The sequence below is a fragment of the Watersipora subatra genome, chromosome 10 (genome assembly GCF_963576615.1).
Source record: "Watersipora subatra chromosome 10, tzWatSuba1.1, whole genome shotgun sequence".
NCBI lineage: Eukaryota > Metazoa > Bryozoa > Gymnolaemata > Cheilostomatida > Watersiporidae > Watersipora > Watersipora subatra.
Window position 1 is genome coordinate 5,540,164 of NC_088717.1, and position 22,907 is coordinate 5,563,070.

Below are 22,907 nucleotides of genomic sequence, written 5' to 3' on the forward strand. Positions count from 1 at the left end.
TCATAATGGATTTCGCGCAAAAATTTATGTAGAAAAAAAGATTACAACGTTTAATCAGCGACCAGTCTCTGCGGCAAACTTTAGTACAACTTAAGAACTTAGACAACAACAGCGACTAAACATGTCGTTATTTGTGAGCTCAGTCAGTTTAATTTCTATTCTTGTATCAGTCAGTTTTATTTGTTCTTATGGATTTTATTTTCAATTTATTTTATTCTTAAGTTCTACTAAAGTTTACAACAGAGTTGTAAACAACCAACAGTCTTTGGTTAAACGTCGTATTCTTATTTTTTTCTACATAACTTTTTGCGCGAAATCAGTTATGATTACCAATGGAGCGACCGACATAACATCATAACCAAGCCGCATAGACAGAAGAGAACAACTCCCTATAAGTGCAGCTGATGCATCAGGTGCAGTACGTCTTGTGACAAGCTGTTATGTTGCTCGCCCGCTTGACGGGGGACAACTCCACAAAAAACAACAGTTTGTCAAAACAGGCTAGCGCCTGTTCTACAAATCAATAGTTACTAGTTTTGGCAAAAAGTTGTCTTACCTTCTTGAAATACTTTTTGTGGGCTGATACTTGATACACTATAGGTTTAATACCATCTTTAAATTTTAAGCAATAATAATAATGCTGGTTATTGACTAGCAATAACAAGTTACTTGTGCAAAAAAATATATTTATTTGAGTCAGTGTCAAGAGTAGCGGCTATCAGTTTGAATGCAATGGTTGAGTTTCTTCTTGGTTGGCTTTATTCCTGTTGCGAACATATTTAATCGTTAGGGTTGATATGATTAGTGTTGCTGGCACTGAACATGCTATTGCAAAGCATGACATAGTAATTCCAAAAGATCCATAAGCTGCTATCACACCAGACAGAGTTAAACCTGTGAAGGACCTGTAAAGAAAGTAAAAATAAATATTTGTTCTAATATAATAACATAATTACAAACTATCGGTGGTGTCTGTATGACTACATGTATTTGGGAAACAAAATAGTACTAGAAACTGATAGATAAAGAACAGCGGCTTCATTAGCTTCAAGAAGGCAATACGCATTTTATAGCACAAACATCTGTCATCATTTCAGACAAACTGGCTAGACAAGGATGCAAACATGACTATCTAATCTAACCTAATCAACTTTGTTAATACTGCTGACCTCACACATTGATCTCTACAATTGATCTTTGCAGGTTCTATGTAAAAAATTATAGCTTTCCAGTCTTACATTTTACCTGTTTGCTTCCTTTTGACTATTGTAATTTAGAGCTACACAATCACAAACAATAGCCCACCAGCTTGTAGCAGGTGAATGTTGGTGGGAAAACTTCTAACTGTTGCAGCACAAGGTTTGTTATGCTGCGCTCTAGTTAAATCAACATTACTACACAACGATCAGTTTCCCAGTTTACTGTGGAATTTATATACTTGCATAGCCAATTATTTTTAGTATTATTAAACAAATTTGCTTTTAAAGATGTTTTTTCTAGCATTATGTAAGTTCAGCGTATAAAGAGCAGAGGTTTATAATTTTCTTCTATCCCATCTTATGTACATGTATATTACGACTCCACCAGTAAGTCCTAAGGACAAACCGCTCAATATTTGGTGAGCTTGTGGCCAGCTGAGCTCCATAAAATAATTTAAAACAACTGTTTAAGAATCACAGTTGACAGTTCATGCTAGGTTCCAATTTCTTCACCTAAACCTAACATCATGTTTAACTCTATAATACAGACACCAGCTAGTAATAAAATTACTCCGCAATTTGAACAAAACCAAAGAGGATGAGGGGCAGTAGTTATAGACTCACCCTAAAGAGTAGGCAAAGGTTACGAAACCGACACACATAGCTTTGGTATTCTTCTTCAACTCCTCATTATTTTCACTGAAACATAAAATCACAAACTGATAAGCATAGTTTTATTAAATTCTTCAATTATTCTAGTCTTCCCTTTCAAACACAATCTAACATAAAGAAATGAGATGATGCAATGCATAGCTCTTAGCGCAAGTCTATCTGCTTTAGATAGTACAATATTTACTCTGGTGCTCAATGAACTCAACAAATTAATGGTTATTCTCAAATGAGAAGGCAATTCCCACATTCTGTAGTAAGTACATCGGAACTGCATTTTTAGGAAACTGTAATTAATCACCGCCATTGTTCCATCAATAACTTTTTACTGTAAACCATTTTATAAGATTATTAGTTGTTCAGCAGTCCATAGCTAGGCTGCGAAAGTTCAACTTTTTTTTATTATACGATCTTTTTTACAATTATAGTCGCTTTTATAACCAGATCTTCTCTGGCACAATTAGTAATTGCTTTCTCTATGACAAGATAAGCCTTGTATGCTGACATTTGCACACAAACATATGGAAAAGCCTATTTTATATATTTACTTTGAAAAATATTGTCGAGGATGCATACATGTACATGTAGTTATGGTGTTTTGCCTATTGTTTTTTGCACTTTTAGTTATGTTCTCTTACTTCAAGGTAAGGGAAGGCAAGTCCAAACTAAGCAGCTATTTTAATTTCTTTGGTTTGCTTCAATACCTGTTCTCCATGAGAGAGGTTGCCTATAAAACTTGTTATCACATGACTGCAAAATCTCAACAAAATGATGTATGTGAACAACTTGTATGAAACTCACTCTTCAAATTCTGTTGGTATGATTAGATTCATTCCAGATACAAATCCAAACGCTAGCGCTATTCCCATTATAGCGAGAGTGACTATGAGTAACCATAGAGGTCTACAAGAAATAGAAGATTAAATTCAGGTGTGAGTAACTCTTAAAATGTTGGAGAATCTTGTGCAGTTTTATTGTTTGTGAATAAAAAGTATTAGTTATTATAAAGTAAAGTTATTATATTTAATAACCCATGATGCCCCTAAACATAATATTTAATAACCCATGATGCCCCTAAACATAATATTTAATAACTAATGATGCCCCTAAACATAATATTTAATAACCCATGATGCCCTAAACATAATATTTAATAACCCATGATGCCCTAAACATAATATTTAATAACCCATGATGCCCTAAACATAATATGTAATAACCCATGATGCCCTAAACATAATATTTAATAACCCATGATGCCCCTAAACATAATATTTAATAACCCATGATGCCCTAAACATGATATTTAATAACCCATGATGCCCTAAACATAATATGTAATAACCCATGATGCCCTAAACATAATATGTAATAACCCATGATGCCCTAAACATAATATTTAATAACCCATGATGCCCTAAACATAATATTTAATAACCCATGATGCCCTAAACATATTATTTAATAACCCATGATGCCCCTAAACATAATATTTAATAACCCATGATGCCCTAAACATAATATGTAATAACCCATGATGCCCTAAACATAATATGTAATAACCCGTGATGCCCTAAACATAATATGTAATAACCCGTGATGCCCTAAACATAATATGTAATAACCCATGATGCCCTAAACATAATATGTAATAACCCATGATGCCCTAAACATAATATGTAATAACCCGTGATGCCCTAAACATAATATGTAATAACCCATGATGCCCTAAACATAATGTTTAATAACCGATGATGCCCTAAACATAATATTTAATAACCCATGATGCCCCTAAACATAATATTTAATAACCCATGATGCCCCTAAACATAATATTTAATAACCCATGATGCCCTAAACATAATATTTAATAACCCATGATGCCCTAAACATAATATGTAATAACCCGTGATGCCCTAAACATAATATGTAATAACCCATGATGCCCTAAACATAATATGTAATAACCCATGATGCCCTAAACATAATATTTAATAACCCATGATGCCCCTAAACATAATATGTAATAACCCATGATGCCCTAAACATAATATTTAATAACCCATGATGCCCCTAAACATAATATTTAATAACCCATGATGCCCTAAACATAATATTTAATAACCCATGATGCCCTAAACATAATATTTAATAACCCATGATGCCCTAAACATAATATGTAATAACCCATGATGCCCTAAACATAATATTTAATAACCCATGATGCCCCTAAACATAATATGTAATAACCCATGATGCCCTAAACATAATATTTAATAACCCATGATGCCCTAAACATAATATTTAATAACCCATGATGCCCTAAACATAATATGTAATAACCCATGATGCCCTAAACATAATATTTAATAACCCATGATGCCCCTAAACATAATATTTAATAACCCATGATGCCCTAAACATAATATTTAATAACCCATGATGCCCTAAACATAATATGTAATAACCCGTGATGCCCTAAACATAATATGTAATAACCCATGATGCCCTAAACATAATATTTAATAACCCATGATGCCCTAAACATAATATTTAATAACCCATGATGCCCTAAACATAATATGTAATAACCCGTGATGCCCTAAACATAATATGTAATAACCCATGATGCCCTAAACATAATATTTAATAACCCATGATGCCCTAAACATAATATTTAATAACCCATGATGCCCTAAACATGATATTTAATAACCCATGATGCCCCTAAACATAATATTTAATAACCCATGATGCCCTAAACATAATATTTAATAACCCATGATGCCCTAAACATAATATTTAATAACCCATGATGCCCTAAACATAATATGTAATAACCCATGATGCCCTAAACATAATATTTAATAACCCATGATGCCCCTAAACATAATATGTAATAACCCATGATGCCCTAAACATAATATTTAATAACCCATGATGCCCTAAACATAATATTTAATAACCCATGATGCCCTAAACATAATATGTAATAACCCATGATGCCCTAAACATAATATTTAATAACCCATGATGCCCCTAAACATAATATTTAATAACCCATGATGCCCTAAACATAATATTTAATAACCCATGATGCCCTAAACATAATATGTAATAACCCGTGATGCCCTAAACATAATATGTAATAACCCATGATGCCCTAAACATAATATTTAACAACCCATGATGCCCTAAACATAATATTTAATAACCCATGATGCCCTAAACATAATATTTAATAACCCATGATGCCCCTAAACATAATATTTAATAACCCGTGATGCCCTAAACATAATATGTAATAACCCATGATGCCCTAAACATAATATTTAATAACCCATGATGCCCCTAAACATAATATGTAATAACCCATGATGCCCTAAACATAATATTTAATAACCCATGATGCCCCTAAACATAATATGTAATAACCCATGATGCCCTAAACATAATATGTAATAACCCATGATGCCCCTAAACATAATATGTAATAACCCATGATGCCCCTAAACATAATATTTAATAACCCATGATGCCCCTAAACATAATATTTAATAACCCATGATGCCCCTAAACATAATATTTAATAACCCATGATGCCCTAAACATAATATTTAATAACCCATGATGCCCTAAACATAATATGTAATAACCCATGATGCCCCTAAACATAATATGTAATAACCCATGATGCCCCTAAACATAATATTTAATAACCCATGATGCCCTAAACATAATATTTAATAACCCATGATGCCCTAAACATAATATTTAATAACCCATGATGCCCTAAACATAATATGTAATAACCCATGATGCCCCTAAACATAATATGTAATAACCCATGATGCCCCTAAACATAATATTTAATAACCCATGATGCCCTAAACATAATATTTAATAACCCATGATGCCCTAAACATAATATTTAATAACCCATGATGCCCCTAAACATAATATTTAATAACCCATGATGCCCCTAAACATAATATGTAATAACCCGTGATGCCCTAAACATAATATTTAATAACCCATGATGCCCCTAAACATAATATTTAATAACCCATGATGCCCCTAAACATAATATGTAATAACCCATGATGCCCCTAAACATAATATTTAATAACCCATGATGCCCTAAACATAATATTTAATAACCCATGATGCCCTAAACATAATATTTAATAACCCATGATGCCCTAAACATAATATTTAATAACCCATGATGCCCCTAAACATAATATTTAATAACCCATGATGCACCTAAACATAATATTTAATAACCCATGATGCCCCTAAACATAATATGTAATAACCCATGATGCCCTAAACATAATATTTAATAACCCATGATGCCCTAAACATAATATTTAATAACCCATGATGCCCTAAACATAATATTTAATAACCCATGATGCCCTAAACATAATATTTAATAACCCATGATGCCCTAAACATAATATTTAATAACCCATGATGCCCTAAACATAATATTTAATAACCCATGATGCCCTAAACATAATATTTAATAACCCATGATGCCCCTAAACATAATATGTAATAACTCATGATGCACCTAGACGTTATAATGTCTAATAACCCGTGATGCACCTAGATATTTTTATAAAAAAATGATGACTCGAGGTGACTTCGTTTCAAAATGTAACACTTGTATTTCGATAGACTGCCTTAGGTTGTGTGCTTAGCTGTTCTCTACTGGTAGCTATTTATTAAGCAACAAAACATAGCAAAACAATTGAGACAGCCTTGTGCAGGTGTTTCATAACTAGTCAGATTACCAGAAGTCAGCAAAATTACTGCACTGTCTTTCGAAAACTTTCAAACTTGGAAACCTTTTGTTAAGGGATACTTTTAGTCCAACTGATTAAAGCATTTCACACCTTTTATCAGCACTAGTAATAATAATAATAATAATTAATAACACTAATAATCACAAAGGTGTCATGGGCCATCAGAGATTATTATGTGTAGTAATTATGTGCATACCTTAGTTATCCCATAATGTGCAAAGTAGCCGAGTGGTCCGCCACATGGAAATTTGACACGTACATTCTAAAAATCAGAATGTACGTGTCGAATTTCCGGCAATTTTTTTCCTAGCCCTTTTAGCATGACTTCGGACAGATGAATGGACACTGCTTTTACTATGATAAAAATTAACAAACACTGTAAGCTCAGAAACGCTTTTGGGATAAGGGCTTACTCATCACATGAGATAAACTAGCATTCAAATGAGATGACGTGTGTATGAATGTTGATATTGAAGTTTATGTGGATATGGCTTTTAGTTTGGCTATGAATGTTGTGAACGTGATATCCATGTGAATGTTGCTAAAAGCAGTATAAGGATTTAATATGTGAGGTGAAGCCAGATATGGAATTGGATATGGAGTCAGATATGGAGTCAGATACAGAGTCAGATACAAAAATGTATTTGAAACCAGATCTAGAGTTGGCTATATAGCTGGACAAAAAATTGGATATAGAGTCAAATATGGAATCGGACAAGAAATTGGATGTGTAATCGGATATGGAATCGGATATGAAGTCGGATATGCAATCAAACAAAAATCGGATATAGAGTCGGATAAGAACTCGAAGTAGGAAATCGGTTATGGAATCAGAAACAGAATTGAATAAAAAGTCGGATATGGAACCGGACATTGATTCAGATCTGAAATCAGATATAGCATCGAATATGAAGTCGAACATGAATTCAGATTTTGAAGCTAATATAGTATTGCATAAGAAATCAGATACAAAATTAGATATCAAATGAACATACACGTATATGTGATTATTAATATGACTGTACATATAAACTTAGATAAAGGTCTACTTACAGGCAATACACTTGATACTTTAAAGGTATAAAACAAATATTTACCAGCTATAGGTTTTGCTGTAGATTCAAACATTATGCAGATGTTCTGCTACTTTTGTATATGACACTTGCTGCTAGTCCTCAACTAAATAACTAGCCATTCTGCTATTTATGTGCTGACGTTTCTCATTTCTATTGTAATGTTAGTTTGCTATTTTTATCACAAAGTTTTCAGAGTTAAAAGTTTTATTTTAATTTCAAGAGCGTAGCATCAAAGGCAGAACTTAAATTTGTGAAAACCATCAGCACAAGTAACCGCCTGCTTTTGTTCTCTGAAACGAGACAGATGACGAGCTTGTATACTTACCGATGGAACCCTAGAAGGACCAGGAGAGGCATGGGGCCCATAAAGCAAAAGTTAACCGCATGCAGTACAAATCCAAAAGCCATCATCCACCATGGGGTCACCCAGCTCTAGAAAGCAAAGAATATCTTTGTTCAGGACATATCACAGCTCGGTGCCCTCTATGAGCATTAGGCTTTGGTGAAGTAGTATTGCTACATTTCTTTAGGTAAAACAGAAATAATATAATATGATATAATGCTTCCAATGTACCAACAGTTCTTTCGAGAAACTAGGTACACCTCAACTTGCAGTAATAGAGGAAGATAATTATCGTCTCTAATTTTTGAATGCTTACATTTTAAACAATACAGCATGGATTTATAATAGTTTCAAACAAAGTTAATTATATCATAAATATATATACCTATATATTTATGATATAATTAGTAAATGAGTTTTATCTGAGGATTGTACATTTTACTATGTATATGAAACTAATAGTAATAAAGCTTTTTTAGTCAACTCTCACTTCGCCATATTTTAGCTCTTGCTTTTAGAAATTGAGCACTATGTTAGAAAAGTTTTGAACTGACATTCCATTCTATACATATATATACATATACATATATATACATATATATACATATATATATATACATATATATATATACATATATATATATACATATATATATATATATATATATATATATATATATATATATAAAAAATTGTTTCCTCACCCCGGAGACCCCGTATGGGTGGTAAATTCTGCTCTAACTCGGGTCTCCTACCAGAGACCTGGGAGTTTGAGCACTCGCCTCAAGATCTTAGCTGTTCCCAATAGCGCACTTTTCTGCAACTCACCTGAGTTGATTGCTGTTGGTACTTGGGCAAGCCACATTTTATGCGCCAGTGTTATTGCGCCCAGTGCCCCAATGACTACTGGGATTACAGTTGTTCTTACATTCCAGCATTTTTCAATTTCTTCTCCAAGTGGGAGATATTTCTCTACCTTTTCTTTTTCTTTGCTGGCTATATTGTAGTCATTGGGTACTGCTATATCTATTATAGTAGCCCTCTTGTTCTCCTTGTCTACCACCACTATATCTGGTTGGTTTGCTAGGACATGCTTGTCAGTTTGGATGTAGAAGTCCCAGAGGATCTTAGCGCTGTCATTTTCATTGACCTTACCAGGAGTTTCCCACCAGTGTTGTGGTTTATTAAGGCCATACTCATCACATAGACTTCTATACACAACACCTGCGACATGATTATGCCGCTCAGTGTATGCGTATATATATATATATATATATATATATATATATATATATATATATATATATATATATATATATATATATATATATATATATATATATATATATATATATATATATATATATATATATATATATAGAACTATATTTCCCAACTAGGAGGCTTCTATCAATATATAATCCATGTTAGGAGGCTCTGAAAAATTAGGAGGCGTCCAGGGAGCCTCCTAATTCTAGCAGTGTTTATAGTGCTTAACAACCCTATAGAAGTATTTTAAACATGATTCCCATAATCGCCTTATATATCTATATTCTTATATATGGAAAAGAGGAGACAACTCCAACAAAAATGTGTAATTTTCTATCAATAAATTATAAACCCTAGGAGGCTCTTATATATGGAACTAGGAGGCATATATCAATTTTAAAACATTCTTACTTTTAACTGTTTTGGTATCGTTTCAGTTAATAGCACAATCTATTTAAAAACATATTGCAATAGGTTTATGACTAAGCATCAGCAAATACAAAGAATTAGCAGCTATGTTGGATACAGTCAGTTTTGCTAATATTCATGATAGCTTTATTAGATTTGAGAAATAAAGTTGTATATTAACAAACTACAATACATTACAATTTATTTGCTGACCCTTTTTATAGTTTTCAAAACTGCCATTTAAGCACTCCCTTTTTTGCAAGGTTTCTCATTGATCTGCTCTTTTTTGTGAAAATTCACAATAATTGCACATTATGGTTTCAACTGATGTTTAAGCATGGCTGTAGTAAAAGTTTAAATAAGTCTATAATCAGTACAATTCATATTTGCGATGCCGTTGCATCCAGCCACAAAATAAATATTTTTTTGAAACTTTGCATCCAAACGCAATACCTGAGAGATGGTTTTTTAGTCGAAGAATTGATTTTTTAAATTTATTGAAGTAAAGTGGCAAAAGTATAACCACAGTATATAACAGCTAGAGAGATGTGGCTGTTATAATGTTGCTGTGGCTGTTAGGACTATTAGTTCTTCACCCATGTAGTCTACTAAAGCTTGGTAGCAGCAGAATGACTACATGTAAGGGAGCAAGTCACATTCGGTAAGTTGTTCATGTTATTTTAGTCAATTTACAGTTTATTTACTTGAAACATACAGTTGTAGAAAAGCAGTATAAATTTTATTTAATATTGAAATAGGACTAGCGTGAAAAAAGTATGTTTCAATTATTATAATTTTTAAGGAATGTAGCACAGAACACGTTTGATATATTTTTTACATCCGTTTATGTCATCCAACTGCTGATATTGTTCTGCATAGAAAAGTCAAGAATAGTCAGCATTATATTACCAAAAAGGAAAAAATCAAAACTTTTTGTAAAGTCCTAATTTTTGACTTTATTATTGTTACACGAATGTTCAGTTTTGTAACATCAACACAGACACGCCAGCTGTCAATTAATAGTTATTTTAGTGAATCAGTTAATTCTCCAATTCTAATCTATTTTCAGTTATTATTATTATAATTTTTGATGTTTTTTATAATGATAAGTAATGTTATTAATGTGGTTCTACCAACAGTCAAAACTGTTATTAGAATAACATGATCATAAAGTAATTGTATTATTGTTATCATGAATAGTGAGAGTTTGCGTATTTCAGTTATGATTTTGTAAGTAATAGTAGTACATGCATAGGCATAAGCAAGTAAGTGGGTATATGCAGCCTTTGAATTTTGAAACTTTTAGTATTTAGTTTGAATCTTGTGTAGTAATTGTGTAGTAATTAAGAGCTTAGCTGTTTTATAGAGCTTCAGTAGTAGGAGGCAGATATTCAAGTTTGCCAAAAAAACCTAACCAGTGAACTAAAATGTGTATTTTGCTTTCATTTTAGTTTGTATATCTGTTTATGCTACTTGAATTATCTTTTCATTTTTGTAGAAACTTGGTAAGCATTATTGCTAAGATGGCATATTTATCAGATGGCAGAGAGTATTAGACAAAGTTGGATGTTCTTTTCTAGAAAAGGTATGTTGCTAATTACACATTGGTTTGCATAAAAAATATGTCAAAATAATCAAGGTTTCATCTACCGAAATTTATAATATTTTTTAACATATACATAATTATAGATTACAAACTATAAAACATTATATCAGTAAGGTTGTATTTTGAAATGTAGTAAAGTTTGACGTTTTGGCAAAGTCACTATGATAAGCAAAACTTTAAATTCACCAACACAAAATATACTGTACAAAGTTTTACTGTAACTAGCAAATGTATACCTGACGTAAGAATGTAACAGCATGCCCAAAAGTAGTTTTTCTTTGTATAGTTGCAAATAATCAATGACGCTTTAGTTATAGATAACTGCTGGATGAGAAGCATTGATGGCCCACACCAAAGACTGATTTGCAGACATCAAATTAAAGGTATGCGATATTGCAATAAGTTGCTGTAAAATAGCACATTATACATGCGAGCCAAAAATTAGTGTAATAATTTGATATAGCCATAGCTTCAGTAAGAAAAGTTGTTAATTTTTACAGGCATTGTATTATTTAAACGCTTACATAAACCATTATGCCACTTTTGTGTTCTATTCATCTATTATTGGCAGATTACATAATATAAATAGCGCAAACCAATCAAAGGAATGTAGCATAGCAAAGAGATTTAGTATTGCTCTTCTTAGTCTTTATGAGTCATGGTTGCAATTGCTGAGCAATTGCATAATTATATAAAATGAATAGTTTTCCATGGTTACTCATTACCACTTTTAGTTACTCAGTCAACACTGAGAGTAATTATCAGATTTGAGATATCATGTTTAGAGGCAGGAGATTGACAAATATTTTGTTGGTTTTTACTCTTACCCTACCGTATGCGAATTTATGCTAAATCTATCAGCAACTGTCGTATGCACATTTTTGCGAATTTTCCAACAATTGCGTGGTCACCTAATTTTATTATCCATTAAAAACATAACGGATGATTTTAAAACTTTGATGGTATTGTCAGTGTGGTTCGAATATTTCTCTAATAGATTAGTCTAAGATAACCAAGCAGTTTCAAATTTTTTTTTGAGAATTTCCAAAATAAAAACGGACATTTTTTGTGTAAGTTTTGTTAAGTATCGCGCAAGTCAGAAAACATATAATTACTTACATGTATGTTGATGACACTATAGTCAATTCAAATTCAGATTTTTGTGATTACACAGATAATTAAATTAGCAACAGTGACTCTGATGATAGTGAAAATAATAGTTTTTTAAGTGTAAGGGACATTGTAGAGCATCGTTTTAGCTTTGTAGCGATTGTAGCTTCACATAGCTTTAGCAATGCACAAAGTGAAGGTACATTGATTTTTGCATAGCACTATATGTTAACATTTTAGCAAAATAAAATATATTACAAAAAGTTTATAGATAAACTTTGAAGTTGAAACAAAATAGTATACATGCTTCATGTACATATCATGAAGCTAAATTGGCAATTTTCGGTGAAATGGCTGGCGGTAGGCCGGTAGCTTAGTTTGTACATGGGTGGCAGTAAAAGGGTAAAGCTATAAAGGAATTAGAGATACAAGTGTATGTATTTCCTTTTGAGAGATTTAGTGAACTTTGATGATTCAAGACAATGAGTTTGGCGAATGATATATATATATATATAAGATGCTGCTGAAGTTGCGCAATTCAACTCATGGCTTTTAATTATTACCTCAAAATGTTGAAAACACGCGATAGGAAGGGCCAGAACACTACTAAAACTCATAGTTACTCAAACCTGAAATACAGTAGGTTTTATACAAATTGCTGTACAATAACAAAACTGCAAAACTATTGGTTAAAATATAAATAGCAATATATATTATTATTTTTGGCCTTCGGTATCGGGCAGCATGTATGCAGTTTGTTTGCTGATGTTAACAAAAGTTTTACTAATAAGCTACATAATTTGCTCAATTATTTGTGTCAACTTTAAAATTTAAAACAAATGTAGTGTTAGCACTTTTAGAATATACTACAAACAACGCAGAGGAACTTTTTGTGGCATATGACGAATTTAAAAGTTCTCTGAAAATGCAACTTGTATTTGCCCATTTTAATACTTTAAAATGTCAAAGGGAGCTCATAATGAAAGCAACTTTAATATAATTTCAAGATGCTCAAAGCGGTACGGATGTTATGTTGACAAACATTAAAAGGTCACTCTGTACTATGGCTAGTAAGTATTTACAGGTATTTAGATTTTGCATTGATGTTTTCAATTAGGTAGTGTAGGAAATCTATTTACATTAGCTAAATTACCAGCATGTGCAATACCCAGCTTTGTTTCCTATCCATCCCAAAAATTTTGCCAATGGTTATAATAATTCATTGCTCTTTTCAAATCTCATTTCTGAACCAAAGGGAGTTTTAGCAGTATAAGAACATATACTTCTCTTCCTATGGGTCTACTCACTTTTCTGTAGCAGCAAAGGCCATTGTTTTTAAAAGGTCTGTAAGAATTGTATTACTTATTTTGACTTCCATTGGTGCTCGTAGCAAATATAATTTCAGTACAATTTGCATCAATAAAGTTATTATTACTTGTTTGTAAAGTATTTGGAGCAAAACAATATTTTATGTGCACAGCAAACATTTTTGCTGCAAGCTTACCAAAACAAAATAAAACGTTTATTTTTATGTTACATTTTAATTAAACATCATGTTCTATTCAGTTATTGCTGTCAGTACTATGCAGTTACTTCTGTCAATGTTCTTTGTGCATTCTTGGCACACTTTTATGTTAAACTTCCAATGCATTAAACACTTTAGAAATAAAGTGTCCAAACAAGGATGCATAACATGAGATTTGTCACTGGCTTGTTTTGACCTATATCTAGCACTCTTTAGCCAAAGGTGTCTAGCTTTACTAAAATATTTGGTAGTGAAATTGTACATAAATTCATTGCCTGCATACACATCAATCATGATGCCTATGCTCTTATTATGTGTGTTCTACTATTGCCTGCTTAGCTAATTCACTTTCTACTTCTCAATAGCCTCAGCCTCCGAATGAAAGCTATTGTTGTTATTCCTATTCTTTGTAACTTTATAATGAAGGAGGTTGTGGTTGGGCAGCTCATTTGCTTTTCACTCTATTAGAAATATTGCAGCACAAGTATAACTGCAGTAATAAAATCTTCACAGAATTGCATAATGTGGTCTTATTCTCCAAGGTCTTCTCACTAGCAGAAATGACCTATGTACTTATGCAATTGTGGTTTGTGCTTAAAGTGACTCATTCTCCTAATGTGGCTTGGCTTGCTATCTTCTTGCATGCTAGTCAATTGATTAAATAGATTGTAAGAAACAAGCCAACCTCTCATTCCTACACAACCTAAAGACTTATCACATAAGTTCAACCTTCTAGCGAGATTGTAGCCGCTAAACATTTTGCTTTTTTCACGCGTCTAGCCATTTAGGGTTTTGCAGCAGCAGAAGAACAGACTAAGCATGTCACAATTGGTATATTTGTTTGTCACAATTGTTTTATATTACTTTTGCCAATTTTGTCATTGAATTAATTGTACCATATTATGGTGAAAAGGCATCATGAAAAAGTATTTTACTTCGCCTCAATACCAATGCAAAAGGTTAGACCAGTAGTGGCCATTTTTGACCTTTAGGGCGAGCCACTTTAAATACTATATCTAAGCAACTTACTCATGTCATCAAATTGCGACGGCAAACAACAATGCATAGGTTTTCGCAGCTAATTTGGATTTGGATTTTACTGCCTTAATTGCAAGATCGTAATATTGTCAAGTTAAAAAGGTCAAGAAACCCCAACTTTATAATGCTAAAAGAATGAAATTATTACTAATTTTCATAAAATGATAACTTTGTAATTATACACAAGGGTAGCTTTGTGAGATTAACCGACACACATTAAAATAGTTATGGTAACATATAGCACAGTAGCCAGCAATTGATGAATATCTGTGACTCTGTCGATGCTCCTAATTTTTGTAACTTTTTAAAAAGCATTAAAATAATTATGGATGCTTTTTATTCTGATTAGTAGTGTTAGCTGATTGATAGCACCAAACAGGCAGAATTATTAGTAGCCTATACTATACTGCCCTGAGCAAGCAAAACGCTGTATCTTGATATTTGTAAATTGTTCAGCACAAGCACAAACGCGTTTTGGTCGAGCCTGGCATCAGTATTAGCAGTATTTTAGTTGTTTTTTTATTTATTATAGAGAGATATCCAACAATCTTTACTGATTTTTTTTTTTCGTGAAACTTTAAAATCAAAGGAGTTATTTCACTTAGGGCATTTTGTTTGCTTAAATTGACAATTTACTAAGCTGGCACTAGGCAATCAAAACGCCCTATCACTGCAGATAGGGCCTTTTGATTGCTTAATTGGACTGGTTTCTCATTGTTAGTTTGCCACAAGACCATTTGCCATGACTGGATTATCAAAAGATTACAAGTTTAAATTCTGATATTAACCAGCAATTAGTCAACAAAATGATATATGTTGCAATTCCTATTACTCATCCAGTCAACACATGGATTAAAACCCTGTAATAGCCATATTTAGCTCAAAAGTTAAGAGATGATCAAAGATCTAGGTATCCTTCAAACCTGATGTTATGAAATGAAAGGAATAAGTAAAATAGTAGTTTAAAAAAGATCAAACGCTTTTATTGAAAATAATTTAAAGCAAACAACTGAGTGCAATAATGTCAGTATTTTAAAAAAGCAAAACCTTCCAATGGACATGTAATTAAAACAAACTTTTCATCAAATCTCTGAGTCGGATCTTTAAATCGAGACTTTTGTCACTTAGATATCGTCTTGTCATAATAAATATATTATGATAAAAAATATAGCAATAAGATTGAGCACTTAGAAGTGCACTAGCTTGTATGAGCTGCCTTGAAACAACCAAATATATATGGTTCAGTTTCGCTTCCCTTTGTTTATATACTCTTTGATTACATAATGCTGCTCATAATGTCCAACTTTGTGTATGTTCAGGCCAATCAAAACGCTGTATCTGCAGATAGAGCGCTTTGATTGCCACTTTATGTGTGGTAAATGTGGATAGGGCGTTTTGCACATTGTGAAAAGTGCTATTTCTGGTGGTCTCAGATATATGAAATTTCGAGACATGTTAGATCTCAACCTAAATTACATATAAGCACAAAAAAGTGAATTTTGAAAAACTTTTCAGATAGGGCGTATTGCTTGCTTAGGGCAGTATAAAGTTATGATAATGTATTATTTTCATTGTAATTAACAAGTTGATGCATTTTAGTCGTAATTTGATACGGATTTAAACTAGAGGCTGAGTCATAAGTAAGTGACTGGAGTAAATGAAATCCTTTAAATTGTTGAAGCTTTAAAATCTATGTTTCAATTTTGTAGAAGAATATCGCATGAGATAAAATATTACAGCTTCATAGAATTTTAGTAATGGGAGGTAGGGACACGGGTTTGCTGAAAAACCTAAAAACAACAGGCATCTTTTGCATCACTTTTTAATCTGCATAACATCTGTTTGGGCTATTAAAATTGTTTTGCTTATTTTGGTAGAAACCTGGTCACCGCATCCAAGCACTATATCCACCAGATGGAAAATGGTACGAAGCACAGCTGGACGCTTTTTTGAAGGGGGTATGTTGCTGATTAACGGTTAGTTTCCACAAGAGCGTGCCACATTAATAAAAGTTTTATTTCAAAAAATTTATAAGAAATAATATTACTATAAAATCTATGTTTGAATGCCATGACACTGCATTTTTTAACCCTTCCAATTATAGTGGCAAAAATTGTCGATTGTGCTTCATAATATATGTTCAATCTTTATTAGCTTCAACTCTATCTAAAACCTTTTTGTTATAGATTTTATTTTTCCAACACGTTAAAAAATAGTACTATTCAAAAAACCTAATGCATTCCTACTTCGTGCATTGCTAATGCTATGTGAAGCTACGATCCCTTCGAATCTCAAAAACCAATGCTCTACCATGTTCCTTACTCTTACAAAAACTATTACTTTGACCACCATTGGAGTCACTATTGGAGCTGCTACTTTAATTATATGTGTAATCACTAAAATCTTAATCCGTCAGTCATCAACAATCATCAATAATGTTATCAACATAAGTAATTATCTGTTTTCAATTCTGGATGTACTTGCGAAAGCTATAATAGCACTAAATATTTCAAAAATCAGAAAGAAGAAATGTTTCTTTTTATGTTGAAAAGTCCTAAACAAAAATTTAAAATTGCTTTGTGAGTTTAGGGTAATTTTACAGGGAAACTTTTGGACAACACTGTCAATACCCTAAAAAGTCTTAAAGACTGTTAGTTATGTTGTCAACGAATAATAAAATTAAGTTACTACGCAATTGCCAGGAAATTCGCAACATGCACATATGCCGGTCGTCCATTGATTTCACCTAAATGCGCATGCAGCGGTGAAAGGGTTAATAAAATATTATGTAATCTCTAATTGAATCCCCATTCATTTAAACGCCCCTCTACTAGACCTGTACTATAATAGATGACGGTTAAAGATAGAACGCCGCCGTTCAAGTGAACGTTACTTCTTTTGAAAAAAACACATAAAAACTATATAACACACAAACTAAGCTGTGATTCAGTGATAACATATACACTGGGCGCTGAGCTTGCAAAATGCCATCGTTAACTGCTTATTCTAATGCTGTAGCATGTGCAAGAAATTTTAGCCTAACTAGTAGTACAGATTTCATCATATTTGCTAAACCGTTTTTTCATATATGCCGAACTATCAAGGCCACTTAAACAATAAAATTATTATCAGCCTGATAGAGTTATTAATTATTTCCACGGTGCTGCTTTCAAAGCTTTAACGAAAACGCTGTAAAGCTTAGAAGTTAGAAAATTCGCTTCAATATGCATTGACAAAAGTATTAATTGCTATTGTTGTAACTGAGTCAACGTTAGTAAAAATTTGTCAACATTTTTCTATCCATCCTGTCCAAAATCGGATCCAAAGATCAAAGAATGTTGAAGTCGCAGTCAGCTGGATGTGGTTGTCAATTAAAGGGTGACACTCTAGTTTTCAACACTTCTAGAATAGTACTCGAATGAACATGGCCTTCAAATTAAGATTCTACCTTATGTCAATTTAGCTGTATTTCAGAATGTTATAATATTGGAGTTTTGGGTCAAGGTTAAAATAGCAAGCATAACTTTGCAAATATTGACGCAACAAGATTTTAGTTTTAAATAAGGCTCTGCTTTCATATATTTGCAAATCACTAATGCATGAATTTAAAAAAAGAACCCAAGGGTATATTTCTCTTTGTGTAGTAGCATCTAATCAAAAATGCATTGATTTTAAATAAGTGCAGAGTGACATACATGGATTATCAACACCGAAGAGTGATTTTCAGACATCAGATTAAATGTGGGTGATGCTATGATAAGTGGCTTTAAACTAACACAATGTACTAGGGAACCAAGCGTGATTATTTTGCTGTAGCTCAAATGCAGTATAAAAGATAAAGGTGTCTAACTTTTCAAGTATTTCAGTCAAATTCGTTGCCTACATAAATGCTGACACTAGTCTTTGTGTTCTGCTGCTGTCAGGTTACAAAACATAGCTCTCCTAGTCAGAGGCATTTAGGTATCTAGAGCAATCTAGGCATTAGTGGTTTCAATGAACACCTGAACAATGGTGTTTAACCACATTGCTTGACCCCATAGGTCAAGTATTAGCCTAATTAATGACTAAATAAATAGCTACCCAGTCAGGTCACACTAAGCTTAGCAGCAATCGTTCTGAACACTGGCCATTGAGACTGCTCAATGAATGTTAATCCTGATCATTTCTCTAATAATTTGAAGCAAATAGAAATCCAAACTGCTCTATCGCATGCATGCAAGTGGCACACCATTTAGTTCATTTCATAATTAGCTACTAAAGTAGTATATAGAAGTGGTCATCAAAATACCTTCTACAGTATATGTGTGTTTTGAATAACAATACATTGGTTAAGTATTATATTACTAAATGAGAAATGACACTAACGAGCATTAATGTCCTTATTGTTCACTTGTATCTTAGAAACCATCAATTCTGTTTTGACTTGCAGCACGTAAACCAGCTTATTTAACTTTTGAATGGAGCTGAGCAACGATATGTGATTCATCAAAGCCATAGCTTATCAGATTTTTATAAATGATAATTCACATTATTTACTATTTCAGTCAGCAGAAAACGGTAAAGTGCAGAGGAAATAGCAGAATTTGACAAGTACTGGACTGAAAAATCAGGCAAACTGCCAACAAGATCAGTGTTGGATGCTAAACACTCAACGCTGCCTAACAGAAGTGTTACAGTGATTCGGGCTCGAGCCAACAACTTGCTAAAGAAGGCTGCGAGAAAAAATGCCAGCTGAATTTTTTATGTTGTTGAACCTTTTTATTATCATTGCGTTGTATTTGTCAATAAATGTGCTCTTTTTGAAGACTAAAAGAGACCAACTCCGCAGTAATGCACTTGTATAGTTATTTTGTATCAAGCAGTCTTAGCTTTTATTTTATGTACAGAAAATGTGCATAAAACAATGACTATGATAGATAATACAATACCGACAATAGATATTATCTGTTGTACTGCACTGTACACTATGATGTATTATTCAAGAAACAAGCTCTAAGATAAATTATAATAATTCTTTTAAAGAAAAACTAAATATAAGGAAATATGCCGCAGCAGCCAGTCTACTGACAACTTACTGTCAAACCGACAAGCCCAAAAAATTACTTAGAACGCTGTGCTTGACTAAAAACAATCAGAAATTCACTACACAATGAGAAATATATCTTTTTGGGTCATTTTCCAAATTTAAGTGAATGTGTCTGAGTAGAACGTTCTATCAATTTCTTGACAGTTCAGGGCATTATTATTACTGGTAAAATGTGAATAATAGCACTCAGTATTACTATTGATCAATAAAACCACCCAAAGTCAAGAGATCTAAAGTTAGAAAAAATTTGGTACTGTGCTGGGTCCAGCCCGACTGATCATTGCTAACAATAAATTGCAGTAAGAAAGAAGTTTTGAAAAGCGAAAATGCCCTCAAGATAGAATGTTATTGTATTTTTATTGGCTCTCTATGTGACATCAAGTTTTTCCCTGGGTTCTACATAGGCACAATGGGCTTGTTTGGAATCTACCCAATTTATGGTGCTGTGGTATTGCGCAGGTTTTGCAACCTGACACTCCATTCCCGAGTGGGGAAATGTTTTTACTTAACGTTCTAAGAGTGGCTTAAGATGAATAGAAAGACATTGCTGTTATTGTATGTTAGATTGAGTAACTAAGTATGTTGTGCAAGTAATTCATATTATTACTGTAGATAATATGCACAGCAAGCAAAAATGTGTGTGTTTCATTTTAGCAATCACAGTAACTGAGTTGCGTCCATGCATTGTTACCAACTAATTTTTTTTAAGTTTTTGTATGCAGTGCAGCAGCGATATGTGACTGAATAAGAAACTATAACATAGACCATACTTACAAATATTGAGTTACATTATTCGTTTATATTAGTGAGCAGAAAGTTATGCAGCCTAAAAGAAAATTGAGAGTTCAAAAAGCCATGATTGGAAGATTGAGGCAAACTACCAAAAATGCCAGAGCTGTATACTGTTAAAAGAAATTGGTGTTTGAAAATTATAATGATGACTTATGCCCGAGCCCACAACTTACTCAAGAAGCTGCAAAATTAAACTGGCAGCAGGGTCTTCTTGTTGTTGAGGCTTTTGTAATATCGCATTAAACTTGACGTCTGAATAAATTTACTCCGTTTGGTGACTAAGCAACGACCATTCTATGGTACTTGACTAGTTGAATTTTTTAGTATCAAGCATGGTGGCTGTTGTTGTTTTAAATAAAAAATTTATTGATTCCTACGTTAAAGTTTAACATACTATACAATATGTAGGTTCTAACAACAATTATTGTTGTTTTATACAGATTGTTGTTTTATTGTACAGATTATAGCAGACTCTTAGTTGATCTATAAGTGATAGCAACATACCAAATTATATGTAAGCCATGGCACCTCTGCATTGATATGTAAGTTATAGCAACCTCCTAAATGATATATAAATAACAGCAGCTTCCTAATTACTATATAATTCATTGCAGCCTCCTAACTGATATATAAATAGTAGCTACCAACTACATAAAATTCAAATTATAGTAAACTCTTTTGTGATCTATAAGTCATAGCAACATCCTAAATTCTATGTAACCCATAGCAACCACTGCAATGATATGTAAGTTATAGCAACCTCCTAAATGATATATAAATAGCAGCAGCCACCTAGTTAATATATAATTCATAGCAGTCTCCTAACAGATATATAAATAGTACTGTAGCTACCAACTATATGAAATTCAAATTATAGCAAACTTTCAGGCGATCTATAAGTGATAGCAGCATCCTAAATTATATGTAACCCATAGCAGCCACTGCAATGATATGGAAGTTATAGAAACCTCTTAAATGATATATAAATAGCAGCAGCCTCCTAATTAATATATAATTCATTGCAGCCTCCTAACTGATATATAAATAGTAGCTACCAACTATATGAAATTCAAATTATAGTAAACTCTTATGTGATCTATAAGTCATAGCAGCATCCTAAATTCTATGTAACTCATAGCAACTTCTGCAATGATATGTAAGTTATCGCAACCTCCTAAATGATGTACAAATAGCAGCAGCCTCCTAATTTATATATAATTCATTGCAGCCTACTAAATGATATATAGATAATATCTATCAACAATGGAAAATTCAAATTATAGCAAAGTCTTAGGTGATCTATAAGTGATAGCAACATCCTAAATTATATGTAACCCATAGCAGCCTCTGCAATGATATGTAAGTTATAGCAACCTCCTAATTGATATATGAATAGCAGCAGCCTCCTAATTAATATATAATTCATTGCAGCCTCCTAACTGATATATAAATAGTAGCTACCAACTATATGAAATTCAAATTCTAGTAAACTCTTATGTGATCTATAAGTCATAGCAACATCCTAAATTCTATGTAACTCATAGCAACCTCTGCAATGATATGTACGATATAGCAACCTCCTAAATGATATATAAATATCAGCAGCCTCCTAATTAATATATAATCCATAGCAGCCTCCTAACTGATATATAAATAATAGCTATCAACTATGGAAAATTCAAATTATAGCAAGGTCTTAGGTGATCTATAAGTGACAGCATCATCCTAAATCATATGTAACTCATACCAGCCTCTGCAATGATATGTAAGTTACAGCAACCTCCTAAATGATATATAAATAGCAGCAGCCTCCTAATTAATATATAATTCATAGCAGCCTACTAACCGATATATAAATAATTGCTATCAACTATGGAAAATTCAAATTATAGCAAGGTCTTAGGTGATCCATAAGTGATAGCAACATCCTAAATTCTATGTAACCCATAGCAACCTCTGCAATGATATGTAA

The 22,907-nt window shown here is 32.6% G+C and overlaps 1 protein-coding gene across 4 annotated transcripts in view; it reads right to left on the reverse strand.

Annotated features, from left to right (window-relative positions):
- Positions 1-281: 281 nt before the first annotated feature.
- LOC137405811 (MFS-type transporter SLC18B1-like) overlaps positions 282-22,907 on the reverse strand; it is an 89,800-nt gene continuing 67,174 nt past the window's right edge. For 3 of the 4 annotated variants that reach the window (XM_068092223.1, XM_068092225.1, XM_068092222.1), the window contains 4 exons: positions 8,084-8,190; positions 2,670-2,771; positions 1,824-1,898; positions 282-905 (listed from right to left, as the gene is read on the reverse strand). In XM_068092223.1, coding sequence (XP_067948324.1) covers positions 719-905; positions 1,824-1,898; positions 2,670-2,771; positions 8,084-8,190 — 471 coding nt within the window. In that variant the 3' untranslated portion in view covers positions 282-718. The remainder of the gene's footprint in view (positions 906-1,823; positions 1,899-2,669; positions 2,772-8,083; positions 8,191-22,907) is intronic. The other variant, XM_068092224.1, reaches the window with a different exon arrangement.